Source organism: Anser brachyrhynchus (assembly GCF_964034855.1).
Source record: "Anser brachyrhynchus genome assembly, chromosome: 3".
In the NCBI taxonomy this organism is placed as follows: domain Eukaryota; kingdom Metazoa; phylum Chordata; class Aves; order Anseriformes; family Anatidae; genus Anser; species Anser brachyrhynchus.
Genome location: NC_137696.1, coordinates 11,577,759 through 11,600,730, shown reverse-complemented (window position 1 = coordinate 11,600,730; position 22,972 = coordinate 11,577,759). Strand labels below are relative to the sequence as shown.

The 22,972-nt window shown below is 44.3% G+C and overlaps 1 protein-coding gene across 13 annotated transcripts in view; it reads right to left on the bottom strand.

The window, feature by feature from the left end:
* The window catches only part of RIN2 (Ras and Rab interactor 2), a 344,774-nt gene that overhangs the window by 159,009 nt on the left and 162,793 nt on the right, over positions 1-22,972 (bottom strand). For 7 of the 13 annotated variants that reach the window (XR_013948440.1, XM_080584979.1, XM_080584959.1 and 4 more), the window contains exons 3-4: positions 15,699-15,775; positions 4,875-4,949 (exon numbers count right to left, since the gene is read on the bottom strand). Coding sequence is in view for 11 of the 13 variants with exons in the window: in XM_080584979.1 (XP_080441105.1) it covers positions 4,875-4,949; positions 15,699-15,775 (152 nt within the window). In the remaining 2 variants the exon portion in view is untranslated. Of the gene's footprint in view, positions 1-4,387; positions 4,499-4,874; positions 4,950-14,777; positions 14,903-15,698; positions 15,776-22,972 lie in introns of all 13 variants that reach the window. The other 6 variants (XM_080584982.1, XM_080584981.1, XM_080584961.1 and 3 more) reach the window with 3 other exon arrangements.

Genomic DNA, 22,972 nt, shown 5'->3' with positions numbered 1-22,972 from the left:
TAATTGCTTCCTTTATGTTTTCTGCATTCCCACTGCTCCATCTGTACAAGCCACTGTTCAGCAAATGCGACAAAGCTGTTAAAGACCACATGACTTGCTGGCACCTTCCACAGTTTAATATGAGTAGCTAAAAAAAGCCACCCCCTGCGATACGGTCATAAACTGCTGAGTTGTTACTACACAAAGCTGGCTTACTCACATGCGTGCGAGTCAGCAGCTGCCATTTTACAAGCAAGGGCAAGAGAGCTGAAAGTGGTGGAAATGTTTCCCTAGCAGAACCGATGGTTTGAAACACCACAGCCAACCTGACAGGCCAGAGGAAGCCTTCCTCTCCCCTCTGCCTTTCCTGGCTATGCAGGGTTTCTCTGAAGGTCTTTCATTATTAAAGTATATTTACAGAGAGACAAGGCTGCTCCCAAACGTTGCAGAAATCCCCCATCTCAAATCTTACCTTGACTGAAGATCCCATCACAGATACTTTAAACTCGTAAGAAAACTTAACTCTGCCCACTGACCATACTCACATAATAAAGAATTTTGTGTATGCTTCAGGGATAAGGGAAAAGAAGAAGAACTGCCCTAATCAGGAATGCTTTTTAAACAAGAGACCACTGCATTGCTAGACTGTTATAAAAGCTTATGGAACCTGATAAAACATGGCTTTACGGAGGATGATTTTAGATAGATTATATTTTATATATATATATATAGATATATATAACTATTATAAAAGAAGCTCATAGCAACAGAAGTAGATCCCTACAGACTGAATTCTTCTGCAGGGTTCTCAACGGATGTACAGAAATGGTCACCCTACAATAGTCAGTCCACACCTAGATGGTACCTTTTGAAAAGAACACCAGTCAAAGAAACCATCAGTGTTTTCTGTGGGGATGGTTAAATTTAAAGCCATCATAAGTTCCTTTGAGGATAATTTATTGCAATACATATGATAATTAAGCTAATATAATAGACCAGAAAATACTGCCCACTGCGCAGAGTCAAAAACGTATTCTCTGGTATTTGTAGACTGCATTTGCAGTTGATGCTACGATGTTAGTTGTGTCATGTAAACACACTGACACATTGTAACACCAATAACAGAGAGTAACTGGACAAATATAAGTACAAATTGTTTTAGAAAACAAATGAAAGTCAGGGCTTTGGTTGCAAGTACATCTGAACTAAGACACAACATGAATGTCTATCATAACAAGTGTTCTTGAACAAATTCTAATCTCTATGCACATATTTGGGAGCATAAATGCCTAGTTGATTTAACTTAACAACCACTTTCCAAACTAGATGGAGCTAAGCCAGAAAAAGGGCATTTATTTCAAAAATAGTGCATCTAACCTGGAAGCAACTATAAAATAACTATTGATGGATCTCCAAGGCCAAAAAAGTCCTCAGATAGGGTGGTCTGAATTCTTTTTCCGGAATATGACAGTATGTGGTAGTAGAATTACTGATGGTCAATCTTCAGATCAGCAGCAAGTCATTACTGTTTAGTTTGTTTGCATGCTATGCAGATTACCCGTACTGCAATACCCAGTATTGCTGTACAATCTGTGTTCCTGACAAGGGGCTCGCTCTCTTATGATTCTTTTTTGTGAGTTAACGACCAAGAGAATCCCCTTGAAAATTTCACGTCTCATCTCATCAGGCGATGCAGGAGGACTCTGGTGGTCTCCCTCGCAAAGAACCCCTGGATCCCTGAGTCAGCCCACTCACTGTACTGGGTCTTTTTGTGGGGGATTGTATACAGTAGCGTGAGCAATGGTGGTAGCATCTGCTGTCATCGGGCAGGGATGAAACCTTCCCATTCCTAGAAAAACAGGCAAGAGTGACTACTACCAAAGAACCACAGAGGCCTTTGCGAAGTGACCCAAGCATTTTCCCATACATTCTTGAGTGCTAGCATCAAGGACCAACCATGAAAAGCTGGATGTTTTGAAGGTGAGCCACTCCGGACTGAAAAAATGAAAAGTTGGTTGGAGCAGGAAACAAGAATGCTTATGTCTTTTGCTATCATATAATTGCAGAACTGCTCAATTATGCATAAAATACATAAATAACAAGACTTGAATGCCCCCAAGGGTTAGCTATAGGGTTAGTTTTCTTTTTTTTTTTTTTCTGAGGGGAAAATGAAGTCGGAGCAATAGAAAAAATAAAAATCTGATACGCTTATATGACCTGTTTTGATAATCTCTAAAGACACAGTATCTTCTGAACAGTAACTTCTTAACAGAAGTATGCCAGATGTACTATTCTTTTGCTATGCTTTTTTTTTCTTTCACACACAATTAAATAAAACTTATTATCACCTTATTTTACTGGTGGTGTTGGGTAACACAGTGGTTCATAACTGTTAAAGCATATGAAGAGTTGTTCCATAACATTGCGACAATAACAAATGAAAGAACAACTGACATGTAAAGATATAGTCAACTGAAAGTAGCATTCTAGGACCAGGGGGTTGTAAATATTATGTTAAAGTCACATGGGGAGGGTGTTTGCTTTTTAGATATTATATGCCCATGCAAAACCAAACACTCTGAAAACCTGTTAGGAGAACAAATGGTGCTGTAAATTCTGCCACTTGCACCTTTATCACTGACCCGTGTTTAAGCCTACAGACCTTCTGGGGCAGGTAGAGAGATGTAGAAATCTTGCACCTAGAGAGGCTAATGATGGTAAAAGGAGAGGGACTCCTCCAGTCTCTGAACCTCTGGTTTATAACTAAGCTCGCCACCATCAAAGTTAGGAACTGTGAACACTGTATATGGTGTTTCCTATCACTATTTGTAAATGCAGCTGAGAAACAACGTTTCTATTGAGCACTGCAGGAAATAGAGGTATGGAGAAGTGACATAGCTCATCCTAGGCCACATGGAGAGTCAGTGGCGGAGTTATTACAGGAGCTAGCTCTCTCTAGACCCAGACCAGACCTCTGCCGTAAGCAAGGCCACATGATCAAAATGTATGTGTAGATGGGATTTAATGAATGCTCAGTAGGGAAAAAAAAATAATTTCCCACAATCTTCTGGCTCTACCTGTCTCTCTGCACAGCAGGCCTATAGATGGCACCCCAAAATGCAAGCCTGTCCTGGACACTACCTCCTCAGCTCAGGTTTCATCCATCTACAGTGGCCTGAACTGGCCTTCTGGACCCAAGTTTCCTGGTAGGGCTTCCTTGCTCTGGAGAAGGGAGGTTAAATAACTCAGCATGTCTGCATCTCCAGCATCTCAAATCCCCACTTTCACTTCCCTGTCTACTTTCCTGGTAACAGCAGGCTCCCTTCCCCTAAATCTCACAGACTGGCTGTGTTCAGATTCAGCCCTAGAGAGCTCAGGAACTTCTCAGGGCAGAACATCCTGCCACATGTTGTCATCCTTCAGTCACCTGAATATTTGTGCACCAAAGTAGTGGGAGTTCCTGGGGACTTATTTTTGATGACGCAAACCAGGCAGTGTGGTAGGGTGCTGAACTACAAATATCAGGTTAGTTTAGAGTCAGATTCAATTAGAGCTGTCATCGCAAATGATTTCTCCGGTCATCTCCCATGCCCCCTCCCGATGCCCAGTTACAGCTGTGCTGAGCAACACTTACTAGTGGGCAGACCAGCAGGCATCTCCTCCAGATGATGGAGACGTCACACTGGCAAGAATGAACCACATTGTCTACACGCTGCAGAGATTTCTTTGCCTGAGACTGACATTGGGGAGGGCTTGCTTCATGTGTCACTTCAGGCACATGGTCTGTGTTTTTCCTGCCGCTGTCTGAGCTGATCCAGGCTAAAACACAGTCCCTGTCTCCTAAAATTTCTGCATGCCAGCCTTAGGAAAAGAAGGACAGAGCCCCTTGCAGTTGCTGGAAGTGCTGAAGATCTTCTTTACAGCTGACCTGAACCTAATGCTCTGCAGCATCCTGAACCTAAGCCAAGCCTTCATTTCTGTCCAAAGCCAAAGCAGTCAAGCCGAGCTCCGCAGCAAGTCAGCTCAAAGCAGGCCTGCCTTGGCTGGGCAGTGGGAGGGAGGTACAGCTCCCTAGTCCCACGGGCAGTGTGGGGCAGGACGCGGCTCTCAGGCCACCAGCTAGGAGCTCTGCACCTCTCCCTTCCCCTCCATTTTTGTGCATTCTTTTCTTTCCAAGTCTGATGCTTGGGAGGTTTCTAAGTTCTAAGTTAATGCTGTATGAAACTCAGAAACACCCCGTAGATCAGTATTTCCTTGCAAAAGTCAACAGATAAAATGTTATTATCCTCCAAGTCATGGGAGAACTGAGCACCATGCCCGAAGCCATAACTGAACTGAACTGCTGCTCCTTACATGGGCAACGCACACCTTCACAACCCTCTCCCAGCCCCTAATGGTTCGTCCTTACCTCCAGGGCACAGTTCCATCCACAGAGAGGGCAGAGCACAGGACAAGCTAGCAGGCTCTGCTGGGCTCACTGCCTGGAAACCTGCACTGCAGCCAGCATTGTCACAGGAGCCTGCAGGGTCAGGGTGAGGTGGAGTTTGGGAATTGCTGCTACAGAGAACATGTTTTTTCTATGTTATGCATTGTCTCAATTTTTCAAGAAGCAGTAAGATGCATACATAGGAATTGTTATTTAAGAGGAAGGAGACTGCTACTTTTATGAGGGAGTATCAACCAAGTTCACCCACCAGGAGACATGCAGCCCATCTCCTGCGAGCGAGACCTATGAAGCTGAGCCAACTGACACAGCCAGTGCAGAGCAACTAAACAAAAAGCATGGGGAACACTCTAAGACAACAGTAAATACACCATCATCACATGTTGGGGCTCTCAAGGAGAGCTGATGCTAAAACAGCACACAAGCTCAAGTACAAATTTCTAACACTTACTTCACAAATCTTTTCCAATGAAGGGACGAAGAAATCATCGCAGACAATTGCCAAAGCATAAAACATATACATGGCCTGCAAAAGAGAAAAGAAAATGTTGAGTTTGGAGACTGTCAAGCAAAGAAACTGAACTGCAGTGTCCCAACTTATCTTGGGCTTGTTTTGATATACATTTGTAAAAAAGATTCTCTTGTACGAAAACTTCATGGGGCCCTCTGGGATTTAACAGAAAGATCATTAAGTATTTATCTAAAAGTTCTACCAAGCCATCAGAAACTGCCAGCACTTTATCATAACGACATTAAAAAAATAAAATCTCTGGATATTGCTTAGTTGCCCTTAACTTTTCTCTCTGTTGTGTAGTGCAAAGCTTTTTTATGATTATATTCTGTGAAAATCTGGATTATTGAGGAGCAGCAGCTTTTGAAATGCTAGTGTTCTGAAAAAGAGGAAAGGAGCTTGTTTTCTGCACATCACCTGGGACAAACTAGCAGAGTTTTAAAGCCAAGTGTTCTGCACAACAGGGGAAGTGGGAAAGAGGAGAGGACAACTGTACCCTTGGACGACCTGTAAGACAGGCCAGCACTTGTCCCTTACAGCACTCCTTGGTGCGAGGCCTGAAGCATATCTATTTTATTTGGCACTCCCGTGAGGAACCAGAAACAATCTATCTGCACAAGCTGCCAAAAAAACTGTTGCAAGAGATGCTACCTCACCATCTTGGATCTCATTCCTAGCAGACTGTGGTATCAGCAAAGGTCTATTTATTGCTGCATGCATGTAAAAGCGCATGCGTGTGAGAGATCCTTAAATTGTGTGCATGTAAACAGAGAGGTGAGGCCCCGGACATAAGCCTGGAACAGACTGCGCAGCAGCAGCCAGATGTGTCTGGAACAAGGAGTACGAAGTGCTGTGCGTGGTGAGGCAGGAGAAATTGACATTTGAGCTCCTTCTTCATTCTCCTGCTGCAATCTCACCGCCCACTTCTGGTAGGGAAGCACCCCACTAGGAGCTGTGCCCTGTGCACACAGCCCTTCGTCGCAATTCATTTCTGATCTCGTTACAATTTTCCAGGAACAGGTTTAAATACCCACTCCCCACCAAAAAAAAAAATAAAATAATCAACTTGCTAGAACTTAATTATTTAATTATTACTCTACTGCAAAAAGTCAATAATTTCTATGAAAATCTCTGCCAAACAATCTTTTCAAGCTCAAAAATAATTCAAATATACTTGTTCAGGATTAGAGCTAGGAATTTCATCACAATGGATGATTTTGATGCCATTTTGAAGATTCGGTGCTAGACAGTTAATTAGGTAAAGGAAGCAAATGCCTCACAAACCTTGTGCATCACAGGAAGCATGATCAGAAGCAGCCTGTGAGAGTTAAGTGGCCAAGTCCCATTGAAATACAATGGATAGCAGGTGCCCAACTTCAGCCTGGATTTTTTAATCTGCTAATCATATTAATCTGCGTGGGCCATGCTGTCATTTTCCTTTCCCAAATGCACAACAATGCCTTTCAAGAACACTAATCTGTACACCATCATCCCTCTAAATTGAGTGCACTCTCTATATTTGATATATATCTGATAATCTACAGTCACAGAGTGCTGGGCATCATATGGTTGCTTGGGATTCCTGCAATCAGCTATGGTTGTGGTAGCCAAGTTCTCCTGAACAAAGACAGGTAGATAGAAAACAGACAGCCAAAACCAGACAGCATGCCCCCCCCCAGATCAGGTCATTTCATCATCTACCTCAATACATGGTGCACAGTCTTTTTCTCTGTGCTCCTACTATTTTTTCAGATAGTGAAAAACTCCCGCACACGACGTGGTATGCAGCAGGTAGCTTCAGCCTGGACAGACACCAGGTGCAAGGTGTCCATCAGTTTAAGTTCAGGCAAATGCTTCTGAGAGTTTTTAAATGAGTGCTCAAACGATGTGACAGGTGATTTTGCATCATCTCCAATGCAAACAATAACAGGAAAGCATACCCATGTCCCAGTAACCATACATGTGTCAAAAAAGCTACGTTTCATGGCATTCTAATGATTTTTAGAGTGTACAATCACAAGCCAAAAAGGTGACAATGGAATTTTCTTTTGTCCACTCCGTCTTATGCATTTGTAGGATCAGGTACAAGAGGAAAGGTAAAAAAGGGGGACTGAAATCAGGAAGGAGTGGAAAAATGAATGTGAAGAAACTACTGCCACACTTTCTCTAATCCTTTTGGAGGTGCTGGGGAACACCAAGCTGCCATGCCTGCTGAAAGCACTGACCAAAGCCTGCTAAGTCAGGAAGACTGCTGTGGGCGACTTCAGCAAGTTTTACACCAGGCTGATGGAACATATCAGGCTGAAACCATACTGACTTACATGCTTCAGCATTTATTTTTAATGACCTCATTGTTGTCACAATTCTGGTTCTGGCTGGGAGTCTTTCCTAATTTAACTGGCTTGAATGCAATACAGTATGAAGAGTCCAAATCTATGGAGTATCTTGTGAGAAAACAACTTGGTTCACAAGCTAAAATACTGGCAATTACCTTTGGTAAGTGAACACGTGATGACAATAAACACTACTTCCTTGAAAGTGTTTTTGTTTGTTTGTTTTTTAATAAACAAAAAGAAAGTTTAGAGTTTGGGCCAGCAGGAACACACCCAAAAAATTAAATTTTATTGCAAGTCAGACTCGTAAAGATATAGCTCAGACACCAGTCCAGGCTACTTAATGTGGAAAGAAGGAAGAGAGCCAGCATCAGGGCAGGCAACTCTGTTCCATATGTCAAATGTGGACAAATGCAAACAGCACGGCTTTAAGCTTTTGCAGCCAATTAGGTGGTTTGAGCTTCCACCCAAGTTCAGCTGTGGCTCTGTTACTGCGCCAACTGCTTGCTCCTCTGCTGGCCAGCCTCTCTCAGCTTCATGTGACTACGCAGCGCTCCCAGCTGGCGCATACAGGCACACCTGCACTCACCTGGGGTGCGGGGTGACGCCGAGCCACAGCTTCCCTGTGCCAGCCAGCACTGGTGGCACCTAGGAGCACTCACCTGGACTGTGTCTGCGATGACACTGGGTGACACAGGGAGGTGAGCACTGCAGTGCCAACTGTACATCAATGAACTCGTCTCTTTCCCCTACAAGCAAAGGGGCAAACCCCCACAGCTTCCCTAAATCCTAAACACAACTAGGGCTTCAGTGAGCCAGCTGGCTGTGAACCTGGCTGGGCAGAGCCAAAGGAAGAGCTCACATTGCAAAGAAGCTGGAAACAATGCGAATCCAAGGGGTCGCATTGCCTCAGCCTTCAACAAACACAAGCAAGCTTCGCATGGCTCAGGAAGGCAGCAGGGCAGCACTGCTGAAGTCAGCTCCACCTGCAAGCAGCTACTGGGGACAAAGGCAGGGCCTGAGGGAATGTGGATGGGCTGGGGCAGAGCTGAGGCGAGAGGTGTAATGGCAATGGAGCGAGGTGATGGGGAGGACAAGAAGCACGTCTCAGCCCAAGCACTGCTTGGTCGCATTCGGCTAAAGAGAAGACATTAAAATCTTTGAATAGGCAACCTTATTAACAGACACTTCTCCTCATCAAAAGGCCATTAAAAAAATGACGGAAATATAATGACCCTGTATTAAAAGATTATAAATTCCAGATTAAGTATTACATTAGGATTGGTTTTAAAATGATGCTTCAAATAAACAAGCATCAGAGAAGTAATTGCAATTTCTACATGAAAGTAGATTAAACATCTTACTCAAAAAACGTGTTCTGCTGCTCAGGACATAGGTGATTATTGCTCCTGTTTGTCCAGCATCCCTTTGAATTTCCTGCACCAGTCTCCATTAGAGCTTCCTTTACTGAGCGAAAGCCAGGAACATTCCACAGGAACGTCTAAGCGCTGCAGAGGGCAGCAGCTTCGCTCCGAGAGTAGGGGGGGATCAAAAGGAAACAATAAAATTTTGGTTGGTATGATATGTAATTATGCTGACCACCTCTTCAATCACAGCCAAATATATTTTAGGGCACTGTGGTACAGGAACACTGAGGGTTTAGAGGGTAATGAGGTAGCACTGAGGATTTAGAGGGTAATGAGGTAGCAATGAGGCAGTTCAGCAGATGTTTGGAGAACAATCTCCCAAGCCAGAGAAGCTGCTATGGACAGACTGAAGGTGCCTGCCAGAAGATTTACAGAATGGGAGCAAAAGCCTTGGGATGAGCAGTGGTGAAAGCACCTTCCTGACTCCTCCTGGCAGCTGAGCTGTGCCAAGGGACAGAGGATGAAGGACCTGTCCTGCCTCACAGCTGATCTCTTCCACTCCCATCCAAGCCCCGTATGACTGCAAGCTCTGTCAGCCACGTGCCAAGTCACCTTCCAGCTGAAGGACCGAACCACGCTAGCCTAATTACCCAACCCTCCCCAGGCAGCCAGTGCTAGCAGCCATTGCCCACCCCAACACAATTCCATCTCTGTTCCATCCAATGGGTGCTGAAAAGGCAAGGATAGACTTCCAGCCTGAAGCAGCATTAAATTGAAGAAAGATCTGTATATATTTTCCAGACACAGCACGTGATTGGAGGTACCAAACACAGGTCCCCTACCTACAAGGCTCAGATACGTACCTACGTTTCTACTTAAAAGTTTGTTCTGAACAGTTAAAGATGTCACAACTGAGAGATATTCATCCCTACATCTTTGTTTTGGGAAATCTGCTTTATATCACATTACTTCATGAAATAGCCAGGACAGCTTACACAGACTTGGCCTATATAAAGATCTATTCTGTGTTTTTTTTTGTTTTTGTTTTTTAGCAGCTTGTCTATCATAAAAATAGTATCTGTACATAATTCTTGTTCATATTTTTCCTATATTCTCATGATCAGGCTGAATTTAGGATCAATTTAGCTACAGTTCTAGAGATTATTCTAAAATGGAGTAATACTCATCCTCAGTAAAGGAATCAAGTTTGACAGAAAACGTCACAAGCAGAGCACCACTGTGTCGCTGTTCTTGTAGCTCAAACTTCAGGTCTTTTGTGTCCCCCAATACTAGTTGCTTGGATGAGTTGAGCTTTATTATTTTTTCCGTCAACGGGTTCTGTATTTCTCTGGGAAAGAATGTATAGGGCATGGTTCTCCTGAGAAGTTAACTAGAGTTAACTAGTGTTGTTTTTTTTTGTTGTTTTTTTTTTTTTTAATATGAAATTTGTTTGCCAATCTGACCTGCTTCACCTCCAAAATGACAACCTGTCATAAATAATGCACATGCCACCTTGCACCATAGTGCTTCACTGGAACCACTGCAACCAAGCACAGAGCTTTCCTTAATTCTGACTACATACAAAAACCACCTAGAAGTCCACTAATGAACAGAAATTAAAAAACAACAACAATAACAAAACAACACAACACAAAAACACAACCAAACAAGAAACCCACACAGTCCAAGCTCACTCGTAGCACTGGGCTGTGGTACCACGATGTGATAAGCAGCAAGCTGTGTATAACTATCGCTTTGTATTGCATGTTATCAGTAAAATAAGTATGTTTAGGGCACCACAAAATCATCAGCAGGAGGAGACATCTCTGTGCCAGAGAAACACGACCTGGCCGGTCTCTGACTCAGCAACAAGGCAAGACAGGACAGGTACAGAGCGACCTGAATTTTCTGAGCTGCTCGCAGCCATTGGTGGAAGCCCTGTTTGTGCAGCCCGTTCCCAGAGCTGTTCCCCCGACAAACCTCTGCAGGTGCAGGCAGGAAGCATCCCTGCAGCCACTCATGCCTGGGCTCTGGCAGGAGCTCACCTGCTGCTGCACACCAACACACACACCCATGCAGGCACATGCAGACGGCTCGTGTTCTGGCACTGCAGAGCACTGGGAAAAGGGGAAGTCACACTGCACCATGCACAAGACTGCGATGAAATGGGGATCAGTGCGTTCTGGGACCAGTCTGCAGCTGGGAGGAAAGGTAGTGCCCATCCCCCTGGGCTCTTCCAGGGGAACCCGCAGCGACACCCAAACCCTCCTTCTGCTGCCAGCACTCACCTTACAAGTGCCTGGGTGATACCATCTCCCGCCCCTGGCTCTGGAGGTACTGGGTGCCTATCACTGAGTGTCCACACAGGCATCAGCATGAATCCACCAGAACAAATCAAAAAAGGTCAAATGCTATGAGAACATCTAGAAACCTGCATCCCTTTGGGGACAACGTTAAGATTTCAAAATGAAGCTCTCAAGTACTGGGACACTCCCAGATTGCAGGCTTTATGTTTAATCCTTTAGTAACGAACAGCAATGGACTCTAAAAAGCCAGACCCTGGTTCCCTCCCATTTGAACATCGCAAATGAGTGATTTAGTGGGGATTTTTTTGTTTGTGATAACATGCCCTCTTCTCAGAGAGGACATGACAATCATTAAATAGCAGTGAAGCAATCAGCTGATGAGCTCTGAAGAACTACCTAGGGGAAAATTAAACATTTTAGCTCCAAACCAGAAGTACATTTTCATTGGCCCACTTTCCTCTTGAAGTGTTTTACATTTCTACTGACTAAAACTATTGCTAAATTGCTCCTGCCCAGTTGCTCTTAGGTTTTTAAAGTGTTTAGTGAGTTACTATCATCTTTGTGAAGCATCAGATCATGTTAAGTAATTCTTCACAGCCTCACTGCAGGATGTGCTGAGGTGTAAGACTTTCTGTTTTCACTGTCATTAAACAACAGGGGGAAGATGCCTTGGGAATCCCCTGAAAGGCTATTTAATGCATCCCCCAAAATTCCCAGTTCATACAATTTGACCCCTGGTTCTCTGTTTTTTTGATAAACAAGTTTTACCTTGATGTCTTTTAGAAAGTAATATAAAAATGTTGGCAAAAGGGGATTGAGAGAAAGAGAACAAGGTTTTAGTAAAATAAATAAAAACAGTTTAACAAAGTCCCTTTGATTTTATAGCCCGGTCTCCTCAAACTTGCAGAGACAGTTAGCTCTGTCTGCATCTTTTCCTACAAAGTGCAGTTCTGTGCATGCTCTAATTTGATCAGACATTTGGTAACTGAATTGCTGGAGGGTAAAATCAGAATTAGAGATTGATTACCCCAATACAATGACAACCCCTTTCAATCAAGACTAAAGAGGCAGGTTGCTAAAAGTTGACAGTCGTCTTTTTTCAAAATATCAGTTCTCTCTTTGATGATAGGTTACAGATACTCCACAGTAAGAGGAGACAAAGCATTTGACATTGTTCTTTCTGCTTCTTATTGCATCCAACAGGCTGGACCAGGGCCAAAGACAGCAAAGTTTGTCCTGGGGATTCACAAGTTCACGGCTCACGGCAGAAAGACACCGGGAAAATTCTCAGCTGACGCCCGCGGTCACGAGCTGTATGCCTTCCAACAGCCTCAGCAGCTGAGGGCTTGCCTGGAGCCGCGTGGTCGCGGAGCATGCCCGACTGAATGCGGACTTGTCTGTGGTGGGGTTCTGGACAGGACAGCCCATGGGCAGTCCTGCTAGCTGGGCAGGGATCATCCATTCCACCCGCCGCATTATTCAGAGCCAATAAAGCTGCTGAGGGGAACCAGAGCGCACTGAGGGACTGAAGCATCTGCTTGCTAGAGGGGAAGTGACTGGACATGGTTCTGTTGGGACAACAGATGCTTACATCTAGTTCTTACTAAAAACAGATTTTTCCTTTTATTCTGAAGCAGGTAGTTCACCTTTGATTTTCAGTCCTCAAAAATCTGTTTTGTTATATGTTAAAGTATGTTCAGCTTGTTCAGAGCTGACAAAAAGGCCGTGGAAAAATAAACTATCTTGAGAGCAATTATGAAGCCGAAATCATAATTTGAAACAGACTGGAAAACAGCCCAATTCACAGTTCATGTACTCAACTGTATGAGAATACTGTGTGATTTCACTGCTACTAATACTGAAAAAATACAGTCCAGGTCTTGCCTCTTTTAAAAAGCCTGGAAAAACACATGTTGAGGAACAGATTCCACTGAGATTAAGATTGACTTTAGCAACCCTCATTTTTAATGGTCTCATTATAAACTTATTCCTGTAACTCGTTTTTTTTTTAATAATTTTTGTGTTGAAATCTAAGAAACACAAGTTTACAAGGCAACAGCATGCTACTATAATCATCATATTTTGCTTAGAGTGGCTACACAAGAGTCTGCTAGCTGTTTTTCATATACAAAGATGAATTTAACTATAAGCACTTAAGCCTTTTCTTAAAAACTCTCGTAACACTTTTCTGTATTACCCACAGTAGAGTTACAAGGGGACAAACTGTGTACCAGTATTTTCCAAGACCTCATGATGTGGTTTACACATTTGCCATACAGATTAAGAGCAGATAATACAGCTTCTTGCATTAACAACCAATCAAGAGTGACCTTTCCATGTCAAAACACAAAAACCGTGTGAGGCTACGAGCACTGCAAGAGAAACAAATAATCAGCATCCAGCATGCAAACAAACAAATAAAACCCATCGGCCAAGATGCACGTTACATCGTGTGTGAAGTACCACACAAGGCGCAGCGCAACATGCTGACTGTGACAGTAAAACTGACAAACGTTCTGAAATTAGGAAACAGCAGGCCAAGGCTGCCTGGGACACATGGACGTTTCTCCATGGCTGTTCACTGAGAACCACTTAATCCCAGGAGTACTGTTTCCCATGCCATTTAAACACAACCGCAAGCTCCGCACCAGGCCCTTGGAGAAGGGCACCAGTCTGGCAGTTGGCACCAGGAGGGCACAGAGCCCGCACAATGCGGAAGCCTGATCCCGGTGGCGCAGGGCTTTTCAAGCTGCCCATGCATGGTGGCCGTGGTGGTTTAGAAGCCGGTGGTCCTGCGGCTCACAGCTGAAGTGGGGCACGCACAGGGGTAGGGGAGGACCTGTGGAGTGGACCACAGACAGGCAGGTGAAACCCAACCTGTGGCCTTTACCCCACACCTACAGCGGGGCAGCTGAAGATCCACTGAAGATGTCTTTCTCTCCACTGAACACAGAGCAGCTCCGGGTGACTAGCTGCAGCAGGGCACAACTCTGAGAGATGGTTTATCTGGATTTTTTGGGAGTATTCTTGTGGGTGCTAAAAAATCCAGCTTAGGTCCAGGGTTTGCTTTCCAAAACATCCAAAAGCTAACTGTTCCCACAGAACCTTGAAAGCCTTTGGCTTGCCAAAGTCAATAGTGATGTTACTCAACAATTTATTGTAGCCGTTTAGCCGAAATAAGATCATAACAGAGCACTCACATTACATGATGCAATACAATCTAATTTATCTTTAAAGAGAAACCATGAATCACTGCACATAGTTAATGGTGACTGCTCATTTAAGTTGACTAAAAATTATAAGATAAGATATAAATATTCATTACAAGCAGGTATTTTCTTTGCTGCTTAAGAATGTCTTTTCCCCCTTGAGGAGTACCAAGCTGGCAGCTCTTCGTAAATTTAGGAGACATTAAAGAAAAGAATTGTCTTTATCTACCTAACAAAAGTTGAAAAAATGATCTGGAGGGAAAGTGCTTCCTTCTGTGAGATTACTGCAGCTGCCTGTATGGACTTGTAACAGTGTCTTGTGAACTAACACACCATGGTTACGTCCAAGTAAATTTATTTCCAGTACCTTGAATTTTGACCTTGCCCATACACCCCATTTAAAATGACTTACTTGGAGCAGAGATCACACAACTCCAAGCCTGAAACTGCACACCTTTTTGACTAGTAAGATTTTAAAAATAGCATTTATTAAAATCTTGCTGGCACATTTCTGAACTTTGAAGCCCAACATTTTCTAGAATTCCCAAATGAATCCAGGACCACTGTGCAGCTAGCAAATGTGAAGTTATGATCACTTCTTTGATATATTCAGGAAGAAAAAACTCACCTCAGCAACTTAACTACTTGGGGTAGTTCTGGAGGTTCAAACTACAGACTGACTAGAGTATTTTTCCAGCTATATTACAATATTACTCAAGCTCCACGTATACAGTTCTTCTACAGGCACCATCCCTGTCAGGAAAAATGAGAAGTTTTGCAGTGTCCTTCCAGGCCCATCAAACCATGCTGGCATCTCAGTCTCGCTCACTGAGATGACATCTACCTTGCTGCTGGGAGAATCCTTGGCCCTTTGGGTCTTAAACTGAAAAAAAACCTTTCTGGCTCTCAGATATTTTGAGAGAGTTTTTTTTGGGGGGGGGGGGCCTGTTGTTTAACTTAGCATGTCTCTAAGCTCTGCATTTGGCCAAGTATAATAAAGACAAGTGAAAGGGTCAAAAATCAGCGAGACGGCAGTGCAGTGGGGCACACTTGTTTGATGCCACCCTCTGGAGAGTGCCCGAGAAAGCCAGCAGCCAGGACTTGATAACATCACCAAGCTGTCCCACCATGTCCCATGTGCCAGAGAACGTTCTCCTTTGTCCCACCAACCTGGGAGCATCCCCTTGCACAGCAGTGGCTGGCAGAGGAGTTGGCAGCATGGGGTTGCACTGCTCCGCTGGCAACACTGCACAGCTGCCCAATAGCTTCGGCAAAGCCCTTTGCATGAGTTCATTCAGCTGACAGCACGCGTTCAGGGGCTGCAGTTGGTTGGCCTTTTAGGAGTTAGTGAAAAAACTAAGAAGAGAGCATTAAACACTATACTCAGATGAGTCACTAAAACTCACTCTCAACCATGACTGAGAACAGAAGGGGAATGTCTGTGTGCAAGAGCAGAAAACCCTGTGGGTAGGGAGCGGTATCAACTGTCAGCAAACATACCAAATCCAGTCCAAACTGATAGGAAAAGAAATGCAGTCACAAAACTTACACAAAGGACGTGCAGGATGACAGCTCCATGCCTCCTGTCCTCGTTTGTAAAGATGTCATTGGGGAATTCATGGAGAGCTGCAAAAAGGAAAAAAAAAAAAAAAAAAAAGCCCAGATGCTTTATCAAGTACTCAAAACTGCCACAAGTACTGTTAAGAAACATAATGAAAAAAACACAGGAATCCTTCTGTGGGGCAAGGGCTCAGCAATCTCACAACAATCACGCCTATGGGCCCTTATGCACAGGCTCTTTGTTCTGTGTTAGCTTAGCATAACTTGTCCTCTGTCAGTTATATGCCTTGCTCCAAGTGTTTGTGTGTAATTTGCTTCTGTGGCAACTGCAACTGCATACCTAAAGACACCTTGCAGAGAGCAGATAAACCCCAAGAACACATCACCATGCTCTTTTGGAAAAGTTCAAGGGGAAACAGCTTATTCTAGCGCAAGTGCTAACAGGTCACTCTCAGAAAGCATTTCTAGCTTATGGCTTTGCACCTGAAAATGGATGGGTGAAAGCAGAGGGCAGGTACTAGAAATATTTCAAATAAACCTCATTTACTGACCAAAAAGTCTGTTGCTAACACACCATTGGCCTGTACCCACAGTGAGGCAAGACACAGCGCACCTCCAAGCACCAGGACTCTGCCTCTGGGTACTCGGCTGCCGCTTTTACCAGGATGACAACGCATACACACAGAGAGACACCATGAAATCATTAGCTAGGAAACAGGGACTGGGTCTCAGATCCCTCATGAAATAAGCGAAGGGAGCTGCAATTAGCACTGCGGGAAAGCAGCGCCTGTCTCATCTGAATGCATGCTGGCTTGATGCCTTCCCCTCTCATCTGCACACAGAAAATGCTTATTTTGAAGAGGCCACCAGCAGCTGCCGTGATTCGGTGTCGTGCTCTTGCAGAAGCTGTTTCCCCTGCGCATGTGATGGGGGGCATCGCGTGCGTGCCCCTTGGCATCCTGAGGTGCTGGGGTGGCCAGGGACAGGCAGCTGCTTCGCCCAAGCCGCAGCCCAAACACGACTGGGTCTCCAGGGGCTGCCGCGTGGTCTCCGCACGTTGGGGCTCCGTCCCCTCAGCCAGCCGTGTTCCTCCCTCCTTCCAGCTATTCTAGTTGATACAACGCAGGCACTGCTCCTTTTCACCTCGTGTGAAACCTCTCCTGCAGTTTAAGCCTGTAACTTGTTGCTCCAAACACTGCAAACTCAGAGGGCGGTTCATTTTGCTCCTCTACAGCCCTGCTTCCCATGCTGCAGGAGTTACGTCTTCCCTCTGGCTTCTCTGCTTGTGAATTCCCAGCACCAAGTTCTCCAACGTTATTGCGCAGCTAACATTTCCCAGTCCCTGGAAATACTTAATGCTCTCCACAAGGGCAGCAGCTTCCTTCAGGTGCTGCCCCCAACAGCAGACACATTAGTCTTCTGGGACCTTGCAACAACCCACCTTTCAGCTGTTCTGGCTGGTTTGCCTGCACAGCTATCTCTGATTGCCCTCGCTGAACGAATAACAATGTCAAGATGCTGGAATTTCCTCTACAGTAAGTGTTTTGATGATAACCTGCTGTATTAGATAATTAGCTAGGGTCTGAAAGGGGATGCAGCCCAAGACAGCAGTAGATAGACCATGCCATTTACAGAGGAAAAAATGTTTTACTTTACCTGCTTCTTAGCTCATTTGTGCATTTCAGATCAAAACGAATCATTTCTCTGCCTTCAAATTTCACTCTGCCTCCTCAGAGAGGTCTTCAACATGAACGAGACCTTTGATGTATGGCACCAGTGATGCACAGGTTTTGACAAAGGCATGTCAAATATTTTGAAAAACAGCGAGTGTGCAAAAGCCTTTGGAGTTTTAAGGAAGGCTTAGCATTACCATGATGCCCCATGAGCTGTAACACTACATACATGGATGGAGAAAGGCAGGCCAGAGACCTCCTGGAGACCACAGTTCATCAGAGCAACACATCTGAAACATTGGAAGCGATTTTTCTGTGAAGCTGCTGTTCTCTGTGCCACAACAACTGGCAAGAGCTCCCATTTTCTCGGCATACTCTCATCATGCCCGACCAGAGATGGTCAATTAGTTTGTGTAAGATTGCCAAGCCTCAGGTCCTGGCCTCAGCCTCACACCCCCACAAACAGAGCCATGGCAAGGCAACAGCTATTTTCCCCAGAAGTCCAAGGACAGTATTCAAGGATTCCCCTGGCACGGCCTCTACACATTCCCAATAGCAGTCATTTCCTTGCAGCAAACGAAAAGGCAAAGTCATTATTGTTCTGAATGAAGGATGAAAGTGTTTACTCTGCAGTAATGCTGTACGATTCAGGCATACTCCATGGTCTAATTAGCTTCAGAAACAGCATCTGTTAGTAGAAGTGAACCATGAAGAGACTTCATGCAGAAACATAATTATTTCAAATAACAATATGATAGAGCGAGAGAAAAAAACACCACTGTCTATATCAGATGCTGTTTCATTCAGGATAAGTGGATCCTGTTTCTGACCTCAAGAGTCTCACCATAAATTTAGGCTAAGTTTCTTGGAAAAAAGAGGTTTACCTTGCTTCTCTGTGACCATGTTATCAGCACCCAAGGTCTCTGCTTCAATACAACTATACTGCCAGACTGTGGCCTTACTAATTGATGTGATCTTCAGAGTTTCTTTATATACTTCTCACCACTAAGATAAGTTTAAGACTTTCAATTCTCAAAAAAATTTTTTTTTTGAAATCGTCTTCCTGTGACTATGATATATCCCCAGTGTTCTACAACACCTTGCAGTCATCAGCTGCCCTCAGGTGGCCAAGCTCACACAAAGGAAAAAAGAAGGCAGTCTACATGGTCAGAAGGTGATGTGCTAAAGGTGTCAACTCCAAGTCCTTCCATGTTTTGAAACTTCAAGGTGGCACACTTTGCAAACAAGCAGGATACGTTATAAAATGGAGGTATTCACTCACTGAGGATGCTGTGATGGGTAACAACGTAGGACAGGCCCAGAAGAAGATACTCCCTTGATTGCCTGTCAGCAATAATACCCACAGTAATCTAAATGTGAAATCCAGCTGCTGTAAACCCTGTCTTGAGCAATCAGCAAGGGTATGCACAGGTAGAAGAACTGAACTGTACACGCTCTGGTGCTTGTATTTCTCCCTAAGCATCCCCTCCCGCTCACTTCTACAAATGGGGTGCTAGGATAGGTGGCTGTCACACCTGTTTCCTAGTTTAGGCAGTTTTCTAAATGACAAGGGGAGAAGAAAGGGACATTCTGGAGATTGCAGGGAGAGGTGATGGAGGTAGAACTATGACCTCTTGGTTCCTCAAGCATTCATGCTTCTGCTCCCTTCCTCCTTACCGCAGAGAAAAATACCAGCTCCAAAGTAACAAGCTTACACCTAAAGGAGGTTTGCAGTTCACCTGGTAGTATCACCAGGATTAAATCCTGCACAGTCATAAAGCCTTGGAAACGACACAGCAACAAGCATCCAGGAAAGCTGATGGCCCGCTATGCCAATCCAGAAAATGGCTCAGCAATTTAGTTTGTTCAATGTATCTTCACTACGAGCAATATATTTTTGTTAGATTAGCAGTGTTCTTTCCAAAGTCAAGTAATTGATGTAACAGTCAAAAAGAACGTACAATACAGTTGCATAACCTTTTGCGAATACGGTGTTGCAAGTCACTTGAAGAAAAATTACTTTCATTTACTCAAATGCTTTATTACAGTTCTGGATGTTAATTAAATTATAAAACACTTAAAGACAGTCTGCCAACTAGGTTGCGCGAATGGCTTTTGGTAATAAACTGAAAAGCAAGTGTGAGGAGGATGTTGTGGCATTCCAAATGCTTCTTGGTAATTCCAGATCTGAATTGCTCAATAACGCTGAAATAATAGTTTTCTTCTAATGGTCAGTTCCACACATTCAGCCTTGAGTCAGAAAAATAAAGCTGCTTTTTTTTTCCTGGCTTTTACATCATTATCATTAATAAAGCTTCAGCAATTGGAATTTAATTAGCAATTCCATAAATGATTAAATGGAAAAATAACCCAGCTAACTCTCACAGCTCTGCTGTCTGTGAAGCAATAACTGAGCAAAAAGTAGTTACATCAATTTTATTACAAATGCAATAAGCAAGGATGCTACCCAGGCACTGAATCCGAGGAAAACGTTCTTGTTTGCATAAGCAGTCTTTTGACCGAAGACTCAGTTTACTACTTTTCCCTGTATCCTTAAAGCAGTGGTAAATGTAAGGGGTCCTAACTGACTGGTGGGAGCTACAGGTGAAGTACAGAGGGTGACTTCAACCTGCTGACAACGGAAGAGCATCCGAACACCCTCTAACCTGTAGCAAACGCCATCCCAGACGCAGGCAAGGCCACGAAAACACAGCAGTAGCACCAGGTGGGAGGGCTGAGCCCAGGGGGTCCCCAGGAGCCCGACTCAGAAATGCTGGACTAATGCCTGGCTCTGACTCGCCCCCCGTGCTGGGACACCCCCTCACCTTGCCTTGGTGCTGGTGATGTCCCACCACACAGCAGGACTCCTCGGCCAGGGCTTTAACTCTCTTCGGAAACAGAGCTAGTGCAGCCGGGATGCCCTTCAGCCTCCAGCCCCAGCACATGTACTGTGCCAGCCGCACACAAAGCTGTCAAAAACTTGCTCAGGATGTGATGTGCAACCTGAGGCAACTGTTCAGACAGGTACCAACACAAAGGCAAGAGTTTAAAAAACAAAGAAAAACCATGGAAGATGCAAGACAATGAAGTTAAAAGAGCAGGAAAGGAGTCACATTTCCTCTGCACAATATTATGATGTGAAAACCAAACGTTTTCATTATAGTTTTGTTTAAGAAACGTTCCTGATTGTTCACCAGACCTAAGACATTGCAAAAGAAACATGGGGAGGTACGCTTTTAGCCCTGTGCAGAACGGTTTGCTAACACACACACATATGCTTCCCTCTCTCTCCTGCAGCTGCCAAGGAAAATTTAGCATGGCAATTCTTAACAGACATGATGAAAACCCTATCCCTTCATTAAGAGTCTGTGCTTGTCCAAGGAGACTGAAGTGCACCTAAGGTAAAAGCATGCAGAAAAAAACAGTGTAAAAATAGAATAGGCTTGTAGCTATGGGAAGGAGATGGGGAATCCTAGCCATCCTTTCTGTGGACAGTAGAAAGATTTAATCTTCGCTCATGTTCAGGTTCCCACCCCCATGCTGTAAAGAAATGCACCTCCTCATCTCAGAAAATCTCTTGTGACTGTCACTGCATTCTCTAAGACACCATCTGAACACAAATGTTTTTAGCGGCTTAGACTTGGACACATGCAATTATAAAATAATATATGTAAATTTGAAATCTGCTGCATTTTTATGAGATGCATCAGGTGCAGATGAGCACAGATAAGAGGAGAGCTCTGCGAAACACAGGAGCTCCTTTCTGAGAAGAAATAAAGGATGTTGCTGGTACACCACTCCAACAACAGCTGCCCTATTTAGTTAGTATAGAAGCTCATAGTTTGTTATTTTGTTTAACAGAGCACTCAGCTTTTGTACAGAAAATAGGGGCAGATTTTGCCAGGCTTATTTTGATTGCACCGGAAAAAAAGCAACTCTGTCAATGAACCTAAACTCAAAGAACTAAAAATTTCTGCCTAATTGATCCACTCTTGTCCTGCAGACTTTGTGGGTGTTTGTCCTGAAAACTGCAGAAGAGCAAAGTCTTTATACAAACTCTGCACCAACACCAACACCGCCTGCGTGGTATGATGCTAGCTGCCAGGACAGGGCCCTGGCCCTTACAGCAGCAGCACAGCACCCAGTACATGCCAATTCCTGCCTTCAAATGCCCACAACTCACCTTTGGTTTTTGGGTAACGAGAGGTACATTCTCAGAAAACACAGCTAACGAGTCCACAGCTCAACATGCCTTTTTTTGTTGTTAAGGTGCAGTTCAATCTTGCAGTGGCAACGTAGCATTCCTAGTACATACAAGGGTTATTAGAATTTGGCAGTAACCGGAACTAGGTGACTCCATCAGCAAGTTATGGATGAACTTTGTCAAGGAGCCCAAGTAATAGCGGTGCAGACTGGCACAGGTGTAATGAGCTTTGCTCCTCTGCATCGGGGATCCTGCTCTGTGGGACACCACAGCCCCCGAGCACAAGGCACTTCTGGACAGCACCCATGAGGACATGGCGATACATGCTTCCCATCCAGACTCAGAAGATTTTGTATCTGGGCTTGATAGAGGAAAAGTTAGTTTAGTCATAATATAATGAGTTGGAATAAATTCTTGTCTTTTTATTCTAAATCAGCCTGCAATTCATTAGAATTGGAATCCTGTTCAGCCTTGGCGCTAGATGACTTACAAAACGATCCACATTTCCACTCTGTTCAGAGGATTTGCTGGCGCAATACAAATTTGCCTCTGTCCGAGTCAAGCTCCTTCAAGGCAGCTCACATGCTGTGCCAGGGACATGCACAGAGAAGATGCTGCTGTATCCTTCTTCTGAATATCAGCAGGAAACGTTGCCCTTTCAAAACCCTTTTCCCTGCAACTCCTTTCCCTCTCCTACCTGATGTTTCCACCTCTGAAGTGTTTCAGTGCCGCTCCCAAGGCTATGGGAAGGTAACGTGGCTCCCAGAGAAAATCCTGGGTTTCCATTGAAGTGAAGGGGGGCTACTGAAGTAAACGCCTATCCCTCTGTAGCACAGGTTTCATGTAACAGTGAACCACTCCTGCTTTAGCGACAAGCAAGTTGCTAGCAGAACAACTCCGGGGACTGTTGAGATCAAGTAGACACCATGGGACAAGGCCATTCAAGCAGTATGTGAGAAGTACATGGAAGAGTAACCTCCTAGAGCTTTCAAGATTTGGAAAACATACGTACTGTTGTCACCTTTCCCTTCAATGGGAAATTAAAAAAAATAAATAAAAAAATAAAAATTAAACATTTATGATGGATGTTCAGGCAGCAATGAATTTAAGCACTCATCCACTTCCTTTGGTTACTGCGTGCAGATTTGCTTGCGCAGGATCAGAGGGCCTGCGCCTAACACAAAGGTTGCTGACAGCACACATACCAAACAAAAGCACTGTAAAATTTTTCCAGGCTGGCTCTCCAGCAGCCATCAGCAATTCACACCGAGCTGTAGCATCATGACAGGGAGCCTCGCTGCAAGCCAATGCAGGGAGCCCATCGCAGACCAGTGCTGACTAACAGTCAAGATCCTTTCTGCAGCACATGTGGGTGGGTGCTGGGTT